Here is a 25439-nt window from a genome sequence, read left to right as displayed (position 1 = left end):
AACTATTGTGTGTTAATCCAAGTCTTTTCTTTAACTTTGCAGTCATTAACAGCCTGAAGTAAAAAAAAAAAAAAAAAAAACTGCAGTAACCCAAAGACGATTCGACTTTATTTCTCCATATAGATTTGACTGTACACAATTCATACCATTGGACAGAAGGCATATAGGACTAAATTCAGTGCTCTTTTTTTCAAAGATCCATAGCAATAAATAGTGCTCATGAAACAAGACTGTCGACACTTTTTGAGACTTTACAAAATTTACAGCCATTAAGACTCAACAAAAACATGGTTATTTTTCTTCTTTTTTTTGTCCATGTTGCTCTTGTTAGCTTATGTTCACTCTTTCAGCATAACATCCCTTTTACCAGTGTGTGGGTCCAATTTTGCAGTATCAAACTGAAAATGATTCTCCTTGTGTTTACAACATCACTGTACTCTTTCCCATAACTCAACCCTTCATAATACTGACACTGGTACCCAAAACAGGAATGAATAACACTAAATCCTCACAGTTGTTGCTTAAACGTGTCCAATAAGAAACAATATAGCAGAGTAAGTTTCCCTTTCACTTGTTTTGCTTGATAATAACTGATCAGGCCATAAAGGTACTTGTGTCTGTGTAATGGAAATCCACTACTGTCATCTGCTCTGAAATAAATAACATCCAAATGCATTGAAATATATAAAGTTTTGCTCATGGAGCAATGACTAGGAACGAAAACACATTTCAATGTGGTAATACAAAAAAATAAATAAATAATAACCTTAATTTGAATCTATCTTCCTGGATATAACAAAAAAAAAAAAGCATTGACACGGAGATTTTAAAACTCAGAGCAGTGCATGCAGATTCGTCCTTATTAAAAAATAACCTTTTTCTATTCTTCAGGCCTGTTGACGGACGTGAAGGGCCATCTCTAGTAGAGCCGTTTAGAAAGTGTCAATCTTTAAAATCCCAACCCCTTGTAAATAGGAAAGATACACTTGTGCCACTTGTTTAAATATCTCTCCTTGCTCGGTGCGCTCCTCTGTTTCCAGTATTCAGTCGAGGAGGAACATACAGTAAAGTGCGTCTGCATTTTGAATGTGGACAATTTTCCTCCTCATTCGGAAACATGCATGGAACCCTCTTGCTCTCAAAAGCGCGTTGGATCGTGATTGTTTTTCCAGGGTGGCCCGGGGGGTTCTCATGCTGGAAATCCTCCAATTGAGTTTTGAGAATGATGAAAAAATACGAGTTACAAAATGATGATACAGTGCAGGCATTCCATGGCGGTTTGCCCATACCAAACACTGTCAAACGTGGCCAGTTCTGGGAATTACGTCTCTAAAATGTTGTCCATAGTAGCGCACTTTCCCTCATAGTGTCTGACCTCAGAACTGAGAGTGGTCCATTTCGTCGAGCCACGAGGCCGGGCTGGTGGGGAAGTCTGGGTATCCCGTGCTGCTTCCTGTGGATAGGTCAGAGGTTGGGCCTCCGGCCATGGCTCTCAGAGCTTGACCCACACTGGGCTGACCGGCCTGACCCATGAGGCCGTCCATACTGAAGCCTAAGTTGTTGAGTAGAGGAGTGTGGCCTGGCAGGGAAGTGATGGACGAGGGCGACTGTGGCAGGCCGTAGGGACTCCCTGCCCGCAGGTCATGGTAAGGCTGCCCACTACCATCCAAAGAAAAGCTCCCGTTAAGCATGTTACCGTTCGAGACATCGCCGACACTGCCATACAGGCCGTTAGCATGACCCAAGTCTGACAGGATCTGATCGTCTGTTAGAGAGAGAACACAACATCAGTTTGAAAACTGTTCACTCATAATACAACATAACAGCTCTTAAATGTCCCATGAAATTAAATTTAAGTTCTTTAGATGTTGGTATCAATATTGTTAGTTTTAGGATATCAATAAGCTATTGCGCACCAAAACAGTGACCATTTAGGAGATATAAACAGATATAAACATGCAAAGCTTGTAGTTTGTCACATCCACCTAAAAGGATTAATGATTTTATTCACGTCACCTCATACTTCAGTTTCTCATCAAATTGTGACCAATCAATGCTCTCAAGTGTCTGACATGCCCCGCCCCCTTCAGGACGCTTTTGATGAAGTTGATAAAACAAATTGCTATTGCCTGGTACTCTATGTCCCAGTCTGTCTTCATGTATCTGTTGAGATTATGTCAAACATCGAATAAAAATGCATATTTCAAAGCACTTCACAGGACCTTTAAAAATAAAGGGTCCAAAATGATTTTTTCCATCCCATTTTTGTAGGCTCCCAAATGAATTTTTCAGTGAACACTTCTTTAAAGCACCAATTTTCTCAGTGTAAAGAATATTTTAATAATTAAAATAACCTATCCCCATCATAAAGAATGTAATGGTTCTTTATAGAACCCTCATTGGCAATAAAGAACCATCATTTTCAAGAGTGTACTATTCAAAAATTTCTATAAAACAAAACTGTCAACACTTTTGAAACTTGAAACCAAATTTACAGCCATTAAATGAAATTATTTTTGTTTTTGGAGTATTTTATGAAATATTCACACCTATTGTGACTGTGACGCACGATTGACTTGACCACATTGAGGTTAAAAGTGGGACAGTTCACAGCTGAATTTCCCACTTCCAGCTATATCTGGAACACAGCCACCCATATTTCAATTTTAGAATGAGAAACAACATTTGTGGAATAAAGTTTACTAAATGATGGTGTGCAGGCTTGATATGGCAGTCGTTCAGTCCAATCAGAAACACAATTTGCACGTCTTGTTAAAGTCTCATCTCAACTCGTCTCATCTCATCTCATCTCAACTCAACTCAACTCATCTCATTTCAACTTATCTAAACTCATTTCAACTCATATCTTCTCATCTCATCTCAACTCAACTCAACTCAACTCCTCTAAACTCATCTCAACTCATCTAAACTCATCTCATCTCAACTCATCTAAACTCATCTCAACTCATCTCAACTCATATCTTCTCATCTCATCTCATCTCAACTCAGCTCAACTCAACTCATCTCATTTCATCTCAACTCAACTCAACTCAACTCATATCTTCTCATCTCATCTCATCTCAACTCATCTTAACTCATCTTAACTCATCTCAACTCATCTCAACTCATCTAAACTCATCTCATCTTAACTCATCTCAACTCAACTCATCTCAACTCAACTCATCTCATCCCAACTCATCTCATCTCAACTTATCTCATCTCATCTCAACTCAACTCAACTCATCTCATCTCATCTCATCTCATCTCAACTCAACTCAACTCAACTCAACTCAACTCAGCTCAACTCAACTCATCTCATTTCATCTCAACTCAACTCAACTCAACTCATATCTTCTCATCTCATCTCATCTCAACTCATCTTAACTCATCTTAACTCATCTCAACTCATCTCAACTCATCTAAACTCATCTCATCTTAACTCATCTCAACTCAACTCATCTCAACTCAACTCATCTCATCCCAACTCATCTCATCTCAACTTATCTCATCTCATCTCAACTCAACTCAACTCATCTCATCTCATCTCATCTCATCTAAACTCATCTCATCTCATCTCACCTCAACTCAACTCATCTCATCTAAACTCATCTTAACTCATCTCATCTCATCTCTACTCAACTCATCTCATCTCAACTTATCTCATTTCATCTCAACTCAACTCATCTCATCTCATCTCATCTCATCTCATCTCAACTCAACTCAACTCAACTCAACTCAACTCATCTCATCTAAACTCATCTCATCTCATCTCACCTCAACTCAACTCATCTCATCTAAACTCATCTTAACTCATCTCATCTCATCTCTACTCAACTCATCTCATCTCATCTCATCTCAACTCAACTCAACTCATCTCTTCTTAACTCACCTCATCTCATCTCATCTCATCTCATCTCATCTCATCTCATCTCATCTCATCTCAACTCAACTCTTCTTAACTCAACTCAATTCATCTCATCTCATGCCAGACTTTTTTTCTGAGTTCAAATGGCAGTTTATCAAACCGTTATTGTGATTTCATGATTCATATAAACTGCACTTAAGTAGCTGCATGATTGCATTGTGAATATGGCCAAGGATTGAACAGATTTTTAATGAAAGGTAATTTAAAAAGAGGCTTAGGCACACCTGTAAAGATCTGAGATGCGGTATTTGTGATTTACTCTCCATACACACAGGAGCACAAACCTGACTCTGTTCTTTCAAACAACAACAAAGCCGCTGTGTGCTTCCTCTCTAATTGACTAAAAGCTTCACCATTTTTATAGAGTTTGCGCATCGCTGCTTACACTTCTCGTAAACACGACCTCCCTTTGAAAGCAGCTCTAGACTTTTATGAGTTCTCAAAACGGGCTCACAAAAAAAATGAATAATCATAAAATGAACCAAAAACCTCATTTGAATATTACAAACAATTCATCAAATGCAGTTGTTTTCCAAATGAAATGAATTCATGAAGGCAGGAAAGGTTTTGACAAGAACACTAAGTCTTAGAGTGGTGGGAGATGTAAAGTGACGGACCTCTGAAACTGAGCTCACTGTCGCTGAGTCCTGCATCGTCGGCTGAGCTTTCCTTCTCTGTTTTACTGGAGCCTCTGTTACGTTTGACGCTTTTGTAGAACTGACCCCAGCGATGCCGGCCCGCGTCCTTCTTCAGCCGCTTCTCTTTTGCCCGTCTGTTCTGAAACCACACCTGCAGACATAGAAGCCTCAGTAAACATCAGGGTACAAACCAGGGCTGCACAATATATTGCTTTTGCATCGATATTGCAATGTGTGATTCTGCAAAAGGAATCACATGCAGGATGTCCAAAGCTGAGTCAGGATTATAGTTGACCAGGTACAACCGTTCAGAACACATGAGAATTTTGAGTCATTTCAGTTTAACATGAAGTAAAAAGTTTATCAATTGTGTTTTTTAAAGCTTATGTAAATTTTAAGCGAGTCGAAAGTATTTGAGCTCAAGGAACTATTGTGTTTGTAGCTTTAACAAAGATTAATTGTATTAATTATTTACACAATGGACAATATAAACCTTTATTGTATATTTGATTATTTTAGTTCTCTACCTGTATACTTTTAGACTCCTTCATTTGTATATTTGCTTTACTTTATCTCTGCTCTTAATTTGTTGATTATATTTTATGGAAATGCATTCCCCTACAAAAATCATCCCAATCAATCTAAGATTAAGTTATTTAATTAAGTTATCTTGTGAAACATCGCAAGGTAAATCACAGAAAGTCAAAACATCGCAAGGTATGTTTTTTCCAATATTGTGCAGCCCTACCAACAGGAATTTCTGGAATATCATGGATTTTTAAAAGGTCGGTTTTAGACATTAAAAGTCAGGGAATTCTATAGATTTTTTGGCTAAGTCATGGAAAAATCACAGAAAAGCTTAAATTATTATGGCCTAAAATGAAATGATAGCGGAATGAAATGAAAGCAAATTTTCTCAAGGATTACGCCAAAAATTCTTGTTTTGTTTTGCTATATACACAAATTTACACAACTTACACTTGTGTTTTTTGACCTCAAGAACTATTGGTCTGTGTAATTTATATAAAGCAAACACTGAAAGGAACCGAGAGAAAATTACCTCTTTACCATACACATTTAAAAAATGGCTTTTGTTGTTTGTTCAAACTACTTATTAAAATTGAGCTGAAACAACACAATTCTTGAGTTTTTTGGGGGACGACTTAATTATTTTATGTTCAATCCACTTAAATTTGAAAAAAAAAAAAAAAAACAGTCAACCTAATTGCTTCATGTTGTCCTGACACAAATCGATTGTGTGGAAACCAGCATTTTATTTACAGTGTATAATGTATACTACATACATCATATTTGATACAAGAATGGCTCTAAATGATGAAAATATAATGGTTCAATTCTCTTCCACAACCACATTAGACAAACAATATTAAAAATGACAATTTTAGTGATCGAAGCAACGAACGCAGCTTTGTTCAAATAGGTTTTGGCTGAATGCGCGTTGTGATAATGTCAGATGATGCATCTAATGTTATTTGATATAAATCAGTGCAGATGCCACAGAAGGAATCTGAACAGTGTCCTTAATGGCAGAATTATATCTGCGGCAATTCAGAGAAATTGCAACCTCCTCTAAATTTGGCACGTTTGGCGAACACAGAATGATCAACTCTGGAGGGAAACAACAGCTGCCTGTTTTTCTATTCATTATGAGTGGTAGAAATCCAGCTTTTTAGTCAGGGAATTTGAAATTTGGTATAGAATGGGATATTAAGGCTGATGATGTGGTTGTAGTCTGACCTGCACCACTCTCATGTCCAGACCCGTTTCTGAGGAGAGCTGCTCTCGCACGTGTCTTGCTGGTTTTGGCGAGTTCTTGTAGGCGCTTTTGAGAGTTTCCAGCTGTTTGGCTGTGATGGTGGTGCGTGGACGTTTCGCTCCTGTTTCTGAATCATCTGAAACACACAAATTATAGGCATTTGTTACAAGACTGTCACTGAAGTGGACTGTAACTGAGGCCTTTGTCTGCTTTTGGCTGGATGAACAGATCCACCCAATTCAATCATTGAGATGATGTGGAATAAAACTACAGTCTGGATTGTTTTTAGTTAACAAATAATTAATTGTTACTTGAAATGATATATTTAAAATATTTATAAATAACATTGTAAGGTTAAAGTCTAATTAAATAGGTTAATATGATTGTATTTAATGCTATAAAAGTAGTATATACGTATCTATCTATCTATCTATCTATCTATCTATCTATCTATCTATCTATCTATCTATCTAAAGACAATGTTAACTTTAATATTAGTCTTTTCAAATTTTAATATAATATAATATCAGCATATTGGCTACATAATATAATAATAATAAGGTGTCACGGTGGCGCAGTGGGTAGCACGATCGCCTCACAGCAAGAAGGTTGCTGATTTGAGCCTCGGCTGGGTCAGTTGGCATTTCTGCGTGGAGTTTGCATGTTCTCCCTATGCTTGTGTGGGTTTCCTCCAGGTGCTCTGGTTTCCCCCACACACCAAAGACATGTGCTATAGGTGAATTGAGTAAACTAAATTGGCTGTAGTGTATGTGTGTGAATGTAAGAGTGTATGGCAGTTTCCCAGTGATGGGTTGCGGCTGGAAGGCCATCCGCTGCGTAAAACATACTGGATAAGTTGGCGGTTCATTCAGCTGTGGCAACTCCTGATTATTAAAGGGACTAAGCCAAAAAGAAAATGAATGCATGAATAATAATAATAATAATAATAAAAATAATATTAATGTAAATTAAGTGTAATATTAAAATGTAAAAACTGCTTCTATTTGAGCCAAATTCATAAAAATAATAATTTTTCCACAAGAATATAATTAAAATATTGTAAAAACGTCTTTGCTTTGTTAAAACTTCAAAATATTTGATGAAGGATTTTACAAAGAGTTAAAATTTCACAAAAGAGATAATCATTTTACATTCAACTTCATGTAGAAAATATATAAAATCAAGAAAATCAAGAAACATTTTTGTTAAATTCATACATGGGCATGGATTTTTAAGTCTATCTGTGTTTTAACCAAGGTGGTTTTAACCAATTATGTATGACACAGTTAATGACGTTATGTAAGAGTATAATAGTTGGTGATTTGTGATTGAGCGGCCTACAAACTCATTTGCGAGTGTTGAAGCAGATGAAACTGCAAACTATCTTCAGTAAACTTTCTTTCTAATTGAATCTCTGACTCCGGCTCTTCTTCATCTGACAGACTGCTCAGTTTTGGGTTCAAACTGTAAATTATACCTACAAAAGGCTACATTTTATATTAGATTATATAAAACGTTCAGAAAAACATCACTTACTTCAATTAGAACTGTTTATATCATTAAAAATATTTATGATAAATAGAATCAACGATAGCAAAAGGGATGGATATGGAGATGTATTTCTACACTGATTTATATAAAAATTTGAAAAAGACCACTAAAAATCCATTTGTTAAAAACACCCTAACAGTATGAAATGATTCTCAGTGTCCACTAGGAAAAGTCCCAAATCTTTCTTTTTTTCCCCTATCTGAAAAAGATTTTAAACCAGCGAACAATTATTCTGGCATTAAACAGTGGGCATTAAAAGGTATCAGAAAGATTGGGGACTTATTTGAAGGAGATACACTGATGTCCTTTAAAGACCTTAAGGAAAAATTTGGAATCCCAATTACGCATTTTTTAAAATACTTACAAATTCACGGCAATATTAATGTCAAGCAAAACAACTCACTAGCTAGACCTCTACAAACTGAATTAGAAAAAATAAAGTTTTATGAGAATCCTACAACAAATTGGTCAGGTGCTCTAAAGAAACATAAGAATCCAAGAAAGAATCTTGGTGTACAGATGTGCAATATGACCTGACAGATTTAGAATGGAGTCAAATATGTGTTAAAGCCCAGAACTTGTCAATTAATACTAGATTTAAAGTGATCCAATATAACTGGGCAATGCGCACTTATATTACACCTGAAAAACTAAACAAGTTCAACCCAAACATCCCAGATACAGTATATGTTTCAAATGCCAAAAACATAAAGGAACATTCTTTCATTGTATCTGGGAATGTGAAGTGGTTTATATTTTCTGGCAAAACGTAATCACATTAATCTCTTTAATTATTTTAAAACCAACCTGAAACATGCACTTTGGGTTTATTTCCTGTAAGTTTGTCATTACCAGGTTATCAAACTAAGATGATTGATATGTGTCTTGTTATTGCAAGGCGTTTGATAGGACTCTATTGGAAGAACATAAAAAGTCCATCAATTGACCACTGGCTAAAAGATTTGACACATTACATTGCACTGGAAAGAATCACCTACAGTATAAAGGGAAAATTAAAGGACTACCATAAAATCGGGGATCTGTTTATACAATTTTTGGAATCTAACCATACAATGGCACAAGCAAATACCTCTCACGCTACTGGTTAATTGATTGATTTGTGTATATGTGTATTTTTGTATGTGGAATACAGTATATAAAGAGATTAGATGCAAAAACCTCTAAATGCTGTCTGAAATTTCCTTCTAAAATGGCCATTTATATCAGACTCCTGTGTTTAGGTTCAGTAATTTCACTTTTGATTGGCAAAGAATAAGCTCTTTTCACGGTCTTCAAAGTGAAATAACTCAACATAAACAAAGGAGGCTGAGAATAATGCTCATTTTTGATGGAAATTTCAGATGGCACTTAGAGGTTTTTGCATCTGAACTCTTCATATGTTTTTCTTTGCCTTAGCCCATGTATAACAACACATTTACCTGTTCAACTGAATTTGGATGCTTTAGGGGAGGGAGAGAGAGTTAAAATGTAAAAAAGTGTTATTTCATGTTAAATTTCAAGTGTTTTTTACAAAAGAAAAAAGAATCTTCATGATAACAGACATTCAAGAGTTCACACTTAGCTGATGATTCATCAAAAGCTTGTTTGGCATGCTGTCCCGGGAGAGAGCCTCGAGCTCAAGGGATCCTCGAGCCCGGGGCTTCCTCCCGTTTGCAGAGCAAGAGGGGAGCCTGAGCTCGGTGGATCTCAGAACTCCCCGTCTGCAGTAGCTAAGGGAACACGTGAGGAAAAAAAGGGGGCTAGACCAATGCTTCATTGTTATGCATGATGTATATATTTGGATGGTGGGAGGAAACCGGAGAACCCGGGGAAAACCCACGCGGACACGGGGAGAACATACAAACTCCTCACAGAAACACCTACCGACCTGGCAGGACCAGGGTTGGCAGTGTTCTTGCTGTGGGGCTAACAGTGCTAACCACTGGGCCTCCGTGCCGCCCGATCTAAAGTGAAGGAGGAGAATGGGGAGGAAGGGGGGTTTCTTCCAAACGAAGATAAAGTGGACTGAAAACTGTGGTTATTTATAGTAGCTTATGGCTTGTATGATTGGATGATACTGATTAGCTTAATATGAGACCGGCTGTGATAAATCATAAGCACGTGATCCTCTCGAAATTAGTTTATTAATAAACCTCACTTATTAAAGATTGATGTACTTCTATGTTGTTTGGCATTACAAATCACCACATTGGAACGAACTGCATGAAAATATTGAAGGTTATTTTGGCACTGGCATTAGACAACTGAACAAAAACATCCCCCCCCCCCCCCCCCCCCCCCCCCCATAAAAAAAAAACCTGAAGCAAAGTAAATCCCCCATGCAGCAGGTGAGCGGTTCATGTCTTCTGCTTAAAGTACGAGTAAAGACGAGTGTTCTGCGATGAGAGCGAGTGCTCACACATGGCCAGTCGATACTCTCCTGAAACTGTCACACTGTGCCGGAAAAGGGAATAAATCTCGGTGGAGAATGGCATGCCGGTGCGAGTTATTGGGGCCCTACCGTAAAAGTGCATTGCATCACTTAATATAATCAATCAACGGCCCACAGAAATCTCCATAAATACAGCGCGAGGGGCTTTCAGAGGCAGATCCATGAGAGGTCAGACCACCCAGAGGCTTAATATGCAGACACGGAGACCCCGTGAGACTGCAGTTAATGATGATTTTGTCTCCTTACTATCATCCCGCTGCCTCCTCTGATCTCTCAGCGTCTCGGTATGATTGTAAAAGAAGAAGTTAATTACAGCATCTCCTCTCCTGAACTCTGCTGTCACAATGATTTCCAATTGGGACAGAAAATCTAGTAAAGTGGGCCGAGGCTTGAGCAGAGCATCTACTGCGCAAACCACATGCAGGCTCTATAAAAGCTTGACGTGTGGCAATTCAGCAGCTAGATTCAGTTCAAATGGGTGATTAGTAATTGCTATAACTCATGTCTCTAAGTAAGAATTTAAGTATGTATATGTTGTATTTTGTAAGTGGTTATTGTCTGTTTTGTGGATTATGTGCTTTTATGTTGTTGCTGTTGTTATATTAGTCTGTAATAATAAAAGTTTGAATATATATATATGTATATATGTGAGTACACCCCATTTTGAAAACAAATATTTTTATGTATTTCTCAGTGAATATAGGCAGTGTATTTTGGTGCATTTGAACAAAACAGATTTATTGAAAAGATATATTTATTAAAATAATATTTTAGTCACCAAACATATTTAGAAATAGGAAGATAATAAAATTAAATTCAATCTAAATGTTGAAAAAATATTACAACCTACAAAATTTCAACTAAACTATTTATTTATTTATTTTTTGTTTCTCCTGATTTTTCCTCTTTTTTAAAATTTGTATTTAATATTTTTCTATAACATAAATTTGGCTGTACTAGTTTTTGGACTGTTACCGTAAGTTATTTTGTTAGATAAGCTCCAGATTTTGCTTTAGTACTGACTAATCTAATGTATATGCACAAACATAATATTTTATAGCTTTCTATTAGAAATATGAATTAAAAAATTAGTAAGGAGTTGATTTGTAAGGGGTTTACTTATATATATTTGTTTCTTTGTTTCTTTATAAATATATCTGTTTAAACTTTTTTAATCATCTTTTTTAATCAAGTTTAAAGATTTTTTAAACTTAGTCTAAATTTTTAAACCAAGTTTAGCAAATTTTTAAATTTGCATATTTATTCTTATCATTTATTACATATGCATAAAATACATATTATAAAACGGATAATTTTACAATATTTAATATTTTCAATTATATTTTAAATAAATGTATATATTTTTATTAAATATATTTGCATGTTTATTAAATGTACATATTTATATTTTACATGGGACTTGTGATATCTCATTGATGTTTTGATTTCTGTGTTTCCTCTATCTTTGGTGTTTGTTCATATTTTATATAAATTAATCTCACAGGTTTTATAGCTAATCATGGCTTATTATACAAGGTGATTCAAAAAGATTACCACAACTTTAAAATCGAGAACTCTGCAAAGAAGAAAAGAGGAGCTAAGCTCTTTCTGTCGTAGATTTAAGCAAGCTTTGATATTTGTTAGAGACTCTTCACATTGATTAATTACCCAAGGTAAACATCTTTCTTTGATTCAGTACAGTTTTTCAAAGTAAATGCGAAAATCATTTATTTGTTAATCGTTTTATCTCCTAAGTGTGTTTTTCTATTTTTTATAATGTACATATTTTATATATGGTATATTTTACATACTTTTATGTCATCTCATAAATGTTACTGATAATTTATTGTTCAAAGTTTGTTCATATAAGGTAATCTGTGCAATTTCCCACATTTAATGAAATGTATGCATTTTGGGGGGGGGGGGGGGGGGTTGTTTGTTTATATATAACATCATGTCTCAGTTCTGTGATGTGTTATGGTTTTAGTTCATTCGTCTCAGTTTAAAACACTCCAGCACATGTGATAAAATAACACAAATAGATTTAGAGAGCAGGATTTTAAATTTTAACTCTTAGATTTAGAAAAAAAATCCTAATTACGGTGAAACCTTCATCTAATCTAACTCAGTAACATATGCTATATTTAAGATTAGTACTTTATTTCTATCTATTTCTATATCTTTTTGGTGGGATACAAAAATAAGTATACACTAAGTAGATTTAGTACATTTTTGATTTAGACATCCATTCCCTGTTGTATAAATACTTCCCCAAATTATGACACAATCACGTTGATTATTAGAAGTTAGATAGCTCAGAATGCACACTATTTATTATTATGAACTAAGATTATTAAAGGCTGTCAAATAATCGTTCATTGTTATTTCACACAAACTAATGTAGTACAAACTAAAGTATCAATCAAGGTCATTTTAGAGATTAGATGTCATTAGCATTATTAAATACTGCAGTATTGTTCATTGTTAGTCAGTGTTAACAAATGTAGTAACTATAACATTAACAAACGAAACCTTGTGAAATGTCAAACCAATTTAATCAAAAGATTTCAGCATAATTATTTACACTGTGAAAAAGTTTGGTACTAGTTTAGTTCTATTTCTACATCTTTTTGGTTGGATAAAAAATAACCATGCGTACATTTACTACAGTATATTTCTGAAATCATAATAGACATATGTTCTTTTTTATATAAACACTTCCCCAAATTATAACACAATCATGTTAATTATTAGAAGTTACATTGCTCAGAATGCACAGCTGAAGAAGGCCTGATTTCCCCTGATCTGGAATCAGCAGCTCACCGTTCTGCTTGGCTGTTTCGTAGTCCTCTTTGCACACAAGTCTGCCGTCCTCCATGAGGTAGAACTCATCTCCAGTGGCCAACTGTCTGCTGCACATCACACACGCAAAACAGTGAAGATGGTACACAAAGTCCTGAGCTTTCCGGACCACCTGTGTTGGAGGAATACCCTGCTGGCACGACGCACACTTTGTCCCAAAACGCCTGCAGACACACACAAAAACAGAAAAACACATCACTAAGATAAACTTACAGTGGCAGCTTGTGCTCTACAGCATTTAGTCATGGGTATTAAAGCAAGTAATACAAAGCTGATTATAGTTTGTTACTGTAAAGTGCATTAAGTTGCTAATGTTAACAGGTTTGAACATTTTAAAACTGACATAAGAACTGAAACAAGGCAAATTTCGCATTGTTTTTCTGTAATTTTCTCCAATTTGTCTTTTTCTAAATTAATAATAGATTTTTTACTATTCTAAAATAATAATAAAAGCTGATTAAAATGAACTCAAATTAGTTCATTTTTAAGGATTAGGTGAAGTATTGTTCATTGTTAGTTTGTGTTAACTACTGTAGTTAACTATACCATTAACATACAAAACCTTCTTGTGAAATGTCAGTCCCACTTTATATTAAGTGGCCTTAACTAATATGTACTCACACTATAATTAATAGATCGTTACAATGCATTTATTGCCTAAATACAAGTTTTTACTCACCTGTATCTCACCTCAAGAGCACCAGTATTCTCCAATACATTATAAACACATTCAATGCATTGAATTTATATATTGATGCAAGTACATAGTAGTTAAGGACACTTAATATAAAGTAGGACCGAAAAGTCAACCGATTTAATTCAAATTTATAGCAATTAGTCATGACAACATATGTTTTATGTTAATTATAACTTATACAAGACAAAAAAAGGCTTTCGCTGCTTATTAAAACTACACTCTATATAAGAACTCAAGAGGTCTGTTATCACTACATATTTTAATACATTGTTGTAAGTTAAAAATTCTAAATTGCAGATTAGATTGAAACTTTTACGTTGTCAGAATAATTTTATTAAGTTTTCACAACAGGAAAATATTGATAATTACACCAACTGAAAATGCAGCTAATTTAAAGGTAAATATGTCTGTCAGTCAGTTTGAAATTATATTTAAATTGTAGCAACCCAAAGAAATTAGGTTGATAACTCAATTTTTCCACACAAATAGAGTTCTGGATTTCAAAGCTCAAGTTTACAAGTTGTAGGCAGACTGTTTGGCACAAAAGACATTTTAAGGTGAGATATCGGAGTTTTATTTAATTTCCAAATCAATTTTCTCCATTCCACTGAAGTGCTGGCTACTCCTGGTAAATACAGTTGATGTTAGCTGTGTCGAAAAAGTTTTTTCTTGCTTTACAAATACTTTGCGGAGGACCTTGAAAGAAAAGTGATGACAATTTCCATCATTGGTGATCAGTCTAGAATTGAACCACAAATGGAAATGAAAATCCTAAACAAAATGGATATCTCAAGGTGCTGCGTTCTGCTGATGGGCATAATATTATGCTCTGAATCTAAGCTAACTCAAGGAACTTAAATATACTTATGAAATTTCCTGAACTTGATGGACTGAAGCCCAGTGCAAAAGTAATGCATCTCAAAAACATTATTTTCTGAAGTCTCTACTTATTTCAGACAAGATTTTTCTCTTAATGTTTTACTTGATGTTGTTTTGTATTTTTTAAGTCTACACACTGGTGTTTTTGTTATTTTTCCATATATGAGACAGTACACATTTTTGTTTTGTAAAATACTGAAAAACTGCGTTTCAAATAAAAAAATAAATACAGGAAGACAAAAAATGTTGTTGCTGAATTTATTTCTACAAGCAACTAATGAACAGTAAATTTAAAACATACAAAAATTAAACAATTTCAGCTACTTAATTTATTACAGGTTCTAAACTTGAAAACGTGTATGTAAAATATGGTAATTAAGTACATAACACTGGATTTATTTTACATTTAACAAAAAAACATTTTGAAACAGTATCAACTTAAACAATAGAGTTTATGCTATGTAAAATGCCTCTGATTGAAGAAGAAAAGGTAATTTGGTTAACATAATAACATTTGTTGTCTGAACTTTTGTTAGATGTTGTTGTAACTTAAATATACATTTTTATGATCTAAACAATATTTTTTAGAGTGCACTTGAAAACTAAGTAATCTTGAAACTATTAAAACTAAGTTGAAACAACACAATTCTAAAGTGTTTTAACAACCTAATTGTTTTTCAATCCACTTAAAATTGTAAAAACAATTAACTTAACCTAAAAGATTTGTGTTGGGACAACATGAAGGAATTCATTTTTACAGGTTAATCATATTTCAATTAAATGTATTAAGTAATACAACCTGTTAAGTCAGTTTAACTTAAAATGACTCAATGTTAATTTGATTCAACTTAAAATGTTTATTTAAGCCATCCATATAATTTATTTTACAATGTAAGATTATTAAATGTTGTAGAAGTACTTTTCATTGTTAGTTAACAATAACTAATGTATTATCTCATGATAACAAATAAATAAGAAATCAATTAATTTTAGATAAGCATCAACAACCAATTATTAAATGCTTTACAAATATTGTTCAGAGTTTGCATTAACTGCCTAACAAAAATTGTATCAAAATACTGGTTGCCTTAAATGTTTAAGTCGAATTAAATTAACCTTATGTGTCATTTGAACTTACATTACATTAAACTGACTTAAAACAGCTTGCATAACCTAATAATAATAATTTTAGTAATAACAATATTAAGTTAGAACATTATCTACTTTGATTGCTATAAAAGTAGGGTTTATTGTTTGTTCATGCTAACTAACTCACTGTTTACCTACTCTTAACCCTGTACCTTGTAGGCCTGACCATCGTTCCGCCTTCTGTTGCAAATGTGACTATTTTATAAGCAATCAACCCTAAAGGCAGTAATAAGTTAGAAAATCTGTGAATACTACGGCAGGCATCTTTGTTTGTGCTTGTCATGTGCCTGCAGTTGACAAACGGTCATGATCAATGTAGCAGAAGCAGAGAGAGAGAGAGAGAGAGAGAGAGGGAGAGAGAGAGAGAGAGGGAGAGAGAGAGAGAGAGAGAGAGAGAGAGAGAGAGAGAGAGAGAGAGAGGGAGAGAGAGAGAGAGGAGTCCACTCTAACCGCACAGAACGCCTCATAAAGCACTGAGTCAGAATAGGCTGTAAATCACAGTGTGAATACTGCTAAATAAACCCTCCTTTTACTTAACCAAGGTGAAGTTTTTGCAACATTAACGGGAAGGCGAGCCCCTCCGCCCCCTCACCCGTTTCCTCCTCCATCCCCCTCCTTCCATCCGCAGCCTTAACATTAAAATCCCTCCTTTTGTCCCCACGGGCTTGCTAATAAAGTTAGCCTCCCTCTGAGTCTTGCTAGCGTTTTAGGTCTCATTGAAGCCTTTGACATTAAAACCTCTCAAACGTGATTTGGTTAAAGCCACTACTGATCCTGTTTTGGATAAAAGTCAAACTTAATTTCCTTCCTTAAAGCCAAGGGGGAAATCCAATCGCCAAAAAATAAGGAAGAAAAGAGGAAAGAAAGGATGGGAAGACACGGGGAGGAACGGTGAAAAAAATGCAAAGTTGCTTTCTTGAGTTCTCGTATGGATAGCATTGGGAATTGAATTTGGGAACAGACAGTCTTTACAGCTGAGTTCAAGCACACTGTGCTTCCTAACCTGACACAAGAAAAATGAAACAGCACTTTATTAAGCCTGACAGGGAATCTTTACTCGAACACACACACACACACACACACACACACACTTGAGTGCCAAACTGCACTAAGAGCACAAGGAATCGTCTCTGTGTGAAGAGAAATTACAAAACTGATCTCTGCTTTTCTGTCATTTACAATTTTAGGTAATTTATGCAGCCAACGTTTTGACTCAAAATCCAGGAGAAAGCGTTAATTTAATACAATCAAAATAAAACAATATTAGAGTAGATTAATTTAAATACACTTAATTTAGACTAATAGAAAGGTTCTAGTCACTGAACCAAGGTACATTTTGTACAATTTTGCATTATCAGTTCAAAACGTCTCTATATGGATGGATGGATGGATGGATGGATGGGTGGGTGGGTGGATAGATGGATGGATGGATGGATGGATGGATGGATGGATGGATGGATGGATGGATGGATAGATAGATAGATTTTGGATTTTTGACAGTGCCATCATAAATTGTGAAAATAACCAATAGAAGAAGGCTTTAAGACACATTTAATTTTTAATTATTCAAATTTGCAAATTCTGACTGAGGAAATAAGCTGGCCGGATTGTTATTTACTTACAGTCTACAGTTTTAACAGATTCCTTTTTTTTTGCATCAAAAAGTGTGGTTATGATCACCATCTGACAAGCTAATACAGTACCATACAAACTAAATTATTGCTTACAAAATTAAATTAAGGAGAATAACTGCAAAAAGCTTTACTTTTTGAGAAAAAAAGAACCACCCATTTTAATAGGCCTGACAGACAGAAAGTCTTTCATCCAAACTCACATAAATTGCATTAAAAGTAAACATATTATATCAGTTATTTGCTTTCCCTGGGAATCGAACCCACAACCTTGCTGTATCGCCATACTCTACTATTTGGGTTTGTATTAGCCTAAACAATAAAACAGAGAAGTCAGATTATTAAAATGACAAACAGATAAATAGAGGTGTAGAAGAGCTGTACTGACTTGAAGAAGTCCTCTTTGCAGTAGACGTTCCCGGCGCGAGAGAAACATTTGTCCGCCAGGAGCGCGTGACAGTCGGCGCACTTCAGGCATTTTGAGTGCCAGTGCCGATCCAGAACCTTCAGGATAAACTTATCCAGGATGTGTTGACTGCAACCTGCACACTGAGGGATTTCTGGAGAGCCAGGCAGAGAAATTGGTAGAGTGAAACGTGAAAACAAGAAAATAATCTACAAGTAGTGACAGTTATATGCTTTTAAATTGGTTTTAAACTAATTATTTTAACAGACACGGTTACGTTATAATGATGGACTGATCGTACCGTCGGTGCCTTTGACTTTCATTCTTTAGTACTATATATTCATGTTAATGAAAATGCTACTGTATGATTATAATATGCAAGCGTTTTATATATTGTGACAAAGAAATGTTTAGAAATGGTAATCGGCTATATATGAGTGAAGTCTTGTTTTAAATCATCAGCACGTTCTTCAATTGGATTGCATTAGGTCTGGAATATTATTATATTGTAAAATAAAATGATGATTATGGGGGAAAACATTAATAACAATATGTATAAATTATAACATGGCATATTACTAAAATGTCATTAACTTTATTATTGAAAATGCGAGGTCATATAAAAACGACAGAATTATGCAGATGGATCAACATAAATAAATACAAATAAAGCAACGTCATCATAATGGAATTACTGTAATATATAAGACTTAGTACAACGTCAAATTGGGTTAAATAATAATGTTAATAAATAATAAATGTTAAATAAGGATAACCATTTTAGTAATTAAAGCACATTCCAGGAGACAACCTATATGTGGGACCGGTAAATGGTGGACAGGTGAGGAAAGATGTCTATTTGTTGGTAAATAATCAATATCTCTAAAGAAAACGGGCGAGGACATGAAGACATTGAGATTGAAATCATATAACTGCTTCATCGATTCTTTAACAGAGAGAGAGAGAGTAGGTCACTTTAATTACTGATGCTCAAAAACAACACTGAAATCAAAACCCAAACATCAAATAAAAGTAGTATCTACGTGCAGTTCACCGTATTCGGTAAAATAAAGACAATGCGTGAGAGGAATAAAAGCTATTCTCGGCGCCCATATTTTTCGTAATCACAATATCGTGATGTTTAATTTCGACATTTGCCCTCTGATCTTCTGTTCTGTCGACAGGTTCTCACGAGTGCCGTTTTGATGGATTTAACAATAGGCTGCATGGATATTCTGATATTATGATGCAAGCACGACGATAGTATTTATTATAATCAAATAAGTCATTCTGATTTCAGCAGGTGATTAAAACCGTAATCACGTGAACATTGCGTGTGTATGGCTAATGGAGACCCACGGAAAATGTCTCAAGTTCACAAAATTGACCTTTACACCAAACCACGACACACATAACACAATATGCTAAAATAATGCATGCATTAAACATTAATTAAAATATGTACATAAACATAAAACAGTAATTTAAACATTTTAATATGGTAAATAAAATACAAACAAGCGCATTAGGATATTTATTTTGATTTACACAAAATATTGTGTATGTCATAATTTGGCAAAAATTCTGACAATTTTACACTTTATATAAAAATATATAATTCTTTATTTTTAAGTTAGATAGATAGAAAGATAGTTAGATAGATAGATAGATAGAGATAGATAGATAGATAGATAGATAGATAGATAGATAGATAGATAGATAGATAGATAGATAGATAGATAGATAGATAGATAGATAGATAGATAGATAGATAGATAGATAGATAGGCATAACACAATATGCTATATAAATTATACATTAACTAAAATATAAATTGATACATATAAATTAAACATTAACTAAAATATAAATTGATACATAAAACAGTCATTTAAACGTTTAAAAATAAGAAATAAAATACAAACAAGAGCATTGGGACTTTATTTCATTTTACTACACAAAATATTTTACTATTTCATTATTTGCCATTATTTTTCAATAACCTACAATATATTTTTCCGATATTTAGAGTATAATCACGCAGCCTGGATTGCTTTTTACTAATTAGCTGTGTTACTGCACCTTTTTATACTTGGTTTTTCCGTGAGTGTGTGAAGACTGAGGGAGAGTGAATGCTCGTGTGGTGCTGAAGGAACAGCGACTTCAGTCTTCAGCTTTTAACGCTCATTTACTAAGGACGTATTTGATTAGCCAGTCAATTAAAAGATGGCCACCATGACGGGCCTTTCTTAAACATCAACGTATGCATCTGTATTTACCAATCACCTCACTGGATTCGTCTGATATTAATGTATTTTTTATCATTTCATGTATTCTCCTGTTTTTGCATGCTTTTTTGTTACTAATAATTGCCCATATGTTGTTTTAAACATTATTCGTTTAAATAATAATATTTAGATCCATACCACGAGAACAGATTACTCTTAAAATAATCCTCACTTAATCCATCATTCATACGCCAAGGGGGGTTGAGTAGCAATATCTTTTAATCATTTAATGAAATTAAGCATCAGCGTCTGACAGACCTATATATGCCTACTTAACCTTTGTCTATTCTTTAAGCGAAATACTAAGAGGTCGATTTTCTTTAAACACATCTACCCCAGCATTTGATTCTTTGGTCAAATTGTTATTTTATTGGGTGCGAATTATAGATAATAATTATTTTTCTCTTCTTTCTCTTTATTTTTACAAAACGAAACTGAAAACGCAAAAAACAAGATTTCTTAAGGCCATCTGTAGATTTCTGAAGCCCGCCTGTGAATAATTGGGTCAGGAATTTATCCAATTCAAACTCCATCTTGACTGTGAGATCAGATTATATAGGCCTAACACAGATTAACTTCCGACTGATAAGGACCAGATGCGAAGATAATAGGCAATGCCATTTTTAATAAAAATGTTCAAGTGCTGATTTTAGATGGTCTTATAATCTCCATTTCATTTCGATAACACGGCGTGCACTGTGCTCCGTTTAACCACTGCATATAGAAAAATCCGGTTATTTTCTTCTCTTTCTCGTTGTTTCCTTTCTAGCACATTTAGACTGTTTTCTAACTGCATCAACTTATTCAACAGATGTGCTGCAATTTATACATAGCTGTTCTGTCCAGGTATGCGAACTAACAACGTAAAATCTGTCCGGGATTCATTAATTTAATTTTAAATTCAGATTCTAAATCATTAGATTTATATTTAGCCACCTTCATGATGCTATGGCATTAAATGTGTTGCATAACTCAATTATTAAAGTTTTTAAAGATACAAATTCATTTGTTATTGTCATAACATTATTTTTGGATCAAATGCACGATACTAAATCGGAATCTAAGATTAATATTTACAGTGCTGCGCGGTCGATGGCATTTTAGCACACAGCTCGTCCTGGTGGCCCATACAATTCCCCAGTGGAGTTTAATTAAAAGCTACATGTTATTCCACAGTAGTGGCCCGCAGACGCCCGGAGGAGGCCTGCCAATTCTCTGATGAACTAATCAATATAAGGAGAAGAAAAATCCCTTACGTTGCAGTGGCACTCCGAGGATGTCCGGCAGACCCTTCACCGCGCTTTCGCCGGGCAGCACAGCCGCACTTTGCATCATTTTCATCCAGTCCGATAAAACGCGCACATGCACACGCTCGCGGAGGTCTGAGAATCTCAGATGTGCATAAAATATTTTTTCTCCCCGGATAGTGTCCTTTTAGAGTCCTCGCGCCTGTGCGTATCCTCGTGAAACAGTCGGGCGCTCGCGCGTGAGTTCTTTCACCGTGTGTCACACAAACCGCTTGATTCATTCACACTGCAGGGGTGGCCCTGACGTCACTGCCCCGGGGGGCCAATGGGAGGCGTGTACGGGACCAGAGAGGCGGGAACTCGTGTGGCTTGAGCTCTCAGGTAAGTACAAAAAGCGATAAGGAAGTGATGACGATGAATACAGGGCCGCTACCCAAATCTCCGGGTCTGAAGTGTTTTTAGACCCTTTTGTGACCTGCCAGGGTGCAGTCAAGTAAATATTGGGCTTGTGTGAATATTTCAAGAAAAGCTTTTTAGCGTTGCTTTGATGTCGAATGGATATGTCTGTGTGATGCTGAGATGCGGCTACTGGAATGTGTATGTAGACCAGCTACACTGAACATAAATGTTTCAAAATTGAGTCTTTATTGTTATGTCATATAATAGCCATTTGGGGTAAAAAAAAATACTTCCAAAGAACCATCCATAGATTCTCGCTAAGTGTCAAGAACATTTGAAACTAAATGACCCGACAATTACCTTTTTGTGGAATGAAAATGTTCTTTGGATGTTAGCGGTTTCTTATTTTTGAAAAGATGCTTTAGATGAACATTTTTGGCTTCACAAAAGAATATTTCAGTGTCTTTTCGAGAGTGAAAGCTATTTTGAAGAGTATAAACTAATAAATAAATAACAATCAAAGACGCAAATGTATCATCATAGGCTAAACCTTGTTAACTGGTTGTCTTAACATAAACGGTAAGAGATTATTATTTTAAAATGTAAATGATAAGTAGGTTTTTACAGTATCTTACCTTTAGGCTACCACAAAAATAAAAGAAAAGAATATCAAGAGAAAGCATAATCGCGGAATATTATATAATTGGAGAGCTAATAGACCAATATTTAATCTGATTTTATATATTTTATTTTCTGATATATATATATATATATATATATATAATATATATATTATATATATATATATTATATATATATATATATATAGCTCAACAGAAACAGTTCCACTTTAAGTAGCTCAAATTGGCTCTAATAATAGTGTTCTGATCAAAATAAATAAATAAATAATAAATAAATAAAACGCTTAATGGCAGGAAAACGCTTGCGAAAAAAAACCCTAACACAAACAAACAAAATCAAACTTGAGTGAGCCTTAACGTTGTTTATCAGCAGCCTCGACACAGTCGATCCTGACAGGACTCATTTCATTCGAGCTTTTCTCCCTCTGGAGAGAGCGGAGTTCAAGCGAGATGAACTCAATCTTCACTTCCAATTCTCTTCATGGACACTATAATGTGCCGCGAGAGCGCGCGGGCTCCGACAGCACAACGTACACGAACACAGGCTTCAGTCTCATCCGCACTCTCTCTGCTTTTCTATTTATAGTCTATGTCTTTAGTGTGAGTTTTCTCTTATAAATTACTCCTTAATTATAATAGGCTTATTATGTACATACGGTATGGCCTACATAGAAAAGATGTGCGAAATAACAAACTAAATACAATACAATCGTTAGCTTACTTGTAAGTAAAAATAAATTTGCATCATATGACTATTCACAACTGTATAAACAAAATTTTATTCTGTCTTACATTTTAACACGATTATTGAAAAGAAAGAAATATTTTTTGACAGATCATTTCCTCAAACATTATAATTCTATTCTATTCTATTCTATTCTATTCTATTCTATTCTATTCTATTCTCCAAAAAGACTTTGTGTAATTCCACAGCCCCTTCCCAAAACGCTTTGATACCTAGAACACTAATAAGTATGGCCCGTCACCTACAACAACATCGTATACAATTAAAATCCTCTCATTTATATAAACAACGTATTTCAATTCTTGACTATCTATCTAGCCTGCATGGTGTAAAATACAGTAAAACTATAGGCTTAATCACCAGCAGCCATGAGATATGTAAATAAGACGTGGGTGTCATCAAAGTCAGATTATCCGAAATTTGAAAGTACGCAATCCCACAGTCTCGCTTAATGGCTCCAGTGTAATTTAGTTAAATGAAAGTGATCGTCAAGCTGATTAAATGGTGGCAAACACAGGAGACCTCAAGCTCCACCGGATTCCCTCTCCACGGGCCAATGGTGGACATGGGAATTATCCAGGGCCACGCTTTTGATTTTCATTTTGATTATGGCGAGGAGTTACTATGCAGATTATTCAATTACGCTGATGGTCAAGTGAAAATGTGAATTTAGTCTTACTTAAACAGAACAGAGGAGCAAATGCTCTTAAAGCACCAATGTTTTGCCACACGATTAAATACATTAATCCACGTATTAGTGGACGCGCGCGCAGTTATTTTGCGCCTCAAAGTCGCTATAAAATGCACTACAGGGCACCTGTCCGAACAATGAGAGACCTGTGCGCTATAATTCAGCGAAAGGGTGCGACTCCCGCTGACCTCAGCACCTCTAATTACCGTCAGTATTTCACACTATCCGCATTCTGACACCACGAGCTGCTGCTCCATCATATCGGTAAAAGACAGATCAAATTTCAACCCCTCGACCTTTCAATCTACTCTCCAGCAAACTTGGACAGATTCACGTGACAACTAGTATTTAAAAACAATTTCCACAGAAATTCAGACGAAAATAAGATCAGGGTGTAAAATCCTTTATCACTATAATTAAAAAATAAATCCACTATATCGTTTTGAAGACGCTTAAAAATTAACAGGACAGCACTATTAAACAAATAAATGTTATTATAAATATGCCATAATAAAAGTAAGGTAAAACTTTAGTTTAATTCCCAATTCTCACTATTAATTACTGGCTTATTACCTGTTTATAATTAAGATATTTAAGGGGGGGGGGGGGGGGTAAAGTTTATTATAAGTTATAAGCTTATTAGTACTTAAAAAGTATGATTTTACTCTAAATCTATTCTAATTCTACCCACCTAAACACATACAAATAATAAAGCCATAATGCTACCCTGATTATTAATAAGTAGCTTATAGATCTAAAATTATTTGTTAACAGTTTGTTAATATTGAGGATTGACCCTTAAAATAAAGTGACCAAAAGTATTATTGAATTCTCGTGATTTGTTCTCATGATAATGGGCTAATTATAGTATCGCCGAATAAAAGAAACTTCTTTATATGAAATAACCGACGTTGAGGCGGCGGTTCATTCCGCTGTGACGACCCCAGATTTATAAAGGGTGTAAGCCGAAAAGAAAAATGAATGAATGATTGAATGAACCAGACGGTGCGGCATGTAATATTCTCCAGTGTGTTTGTATTTGACCCACAGATTCTGGAGAAATTGGAATAGTGTGGATGTGGCACAGTTGTTTATAGATAAACCTGTTTCTAAATAAAAAATAATTAGAAAAGCATTTGTAGAAATAGTAATAAGCAATGTAAAGTACTACGAATCAGCACAATTTATTCATGCACAGCAAGTTAAACGCCTCTGTTTTCTATTAGCGTTTACAACCGACCCCAGGAGTGAAGCAGGTTCTGACAACAACACTCTCTGTAGCTATATTGAAATGTAATTTACACCGTTCTGGGAGAAGTTTCCAATCTGCAAACTTTAATTTGTAGTAGACTAACGCAATAATATTACTTTAAAAAGCAAGACATACAGCGTAAAACACACACATACACACAGAATTACAAACAAATACTGTTCACGCTGACTGTAGTCTGCAAGACAAAT

The 25439-nt window shown here is 34.9% G+C and overlaps 1 protein-coding gene across 1 annotated transcript; it reads right to left on the bottom strand.

The window, feature by feature from the left end:
- Positions 1 to 119: 119 nt before the first annotated feature.
- lhx4 (LIM homeobox 4) lies at positions 120 to 21745 on the bottom strand. Its single transcript, XM_056464421.1, has 6 exons — positions 21512 to 21745; positions 17950 to 18121; positions 13167 to 13369; positions 6322 to 6476; positions 4543 to 4714; positions 120 to 1765 (listed from the first exon to the last, which is right to left on the bottom strand). Exons 1-6 carry the CDS (start codon positions 21594 to 21596, stop codon positions 1377 to 1379), a joined length of 1176 nt encoding a protein of 391 aa, XP_056320396.1. The 5' UTR covers positions 21597 to 21745; the 3' UTR covers positions 120 to 1376.
- Between the last annotated feature and the right edge of the window lie 3694 nt (positions 21746 to 25439).

This window comes from Danio aesculapii, chromosome 8 (genome assembly GCF_903798145.1).
Source record: "Danio aesculapii chromosome 8, fDanAes4.1, whole genome shotgun sequence".
NCBI lineage: Eukaryota > Metazoa > Chordata > Actinopteri > Cypriniformes > Danionidae > Danio > Danio aesculapii.
This window is presented reverse-complemented; position numbering and strand designations above follow the sequence as displayed.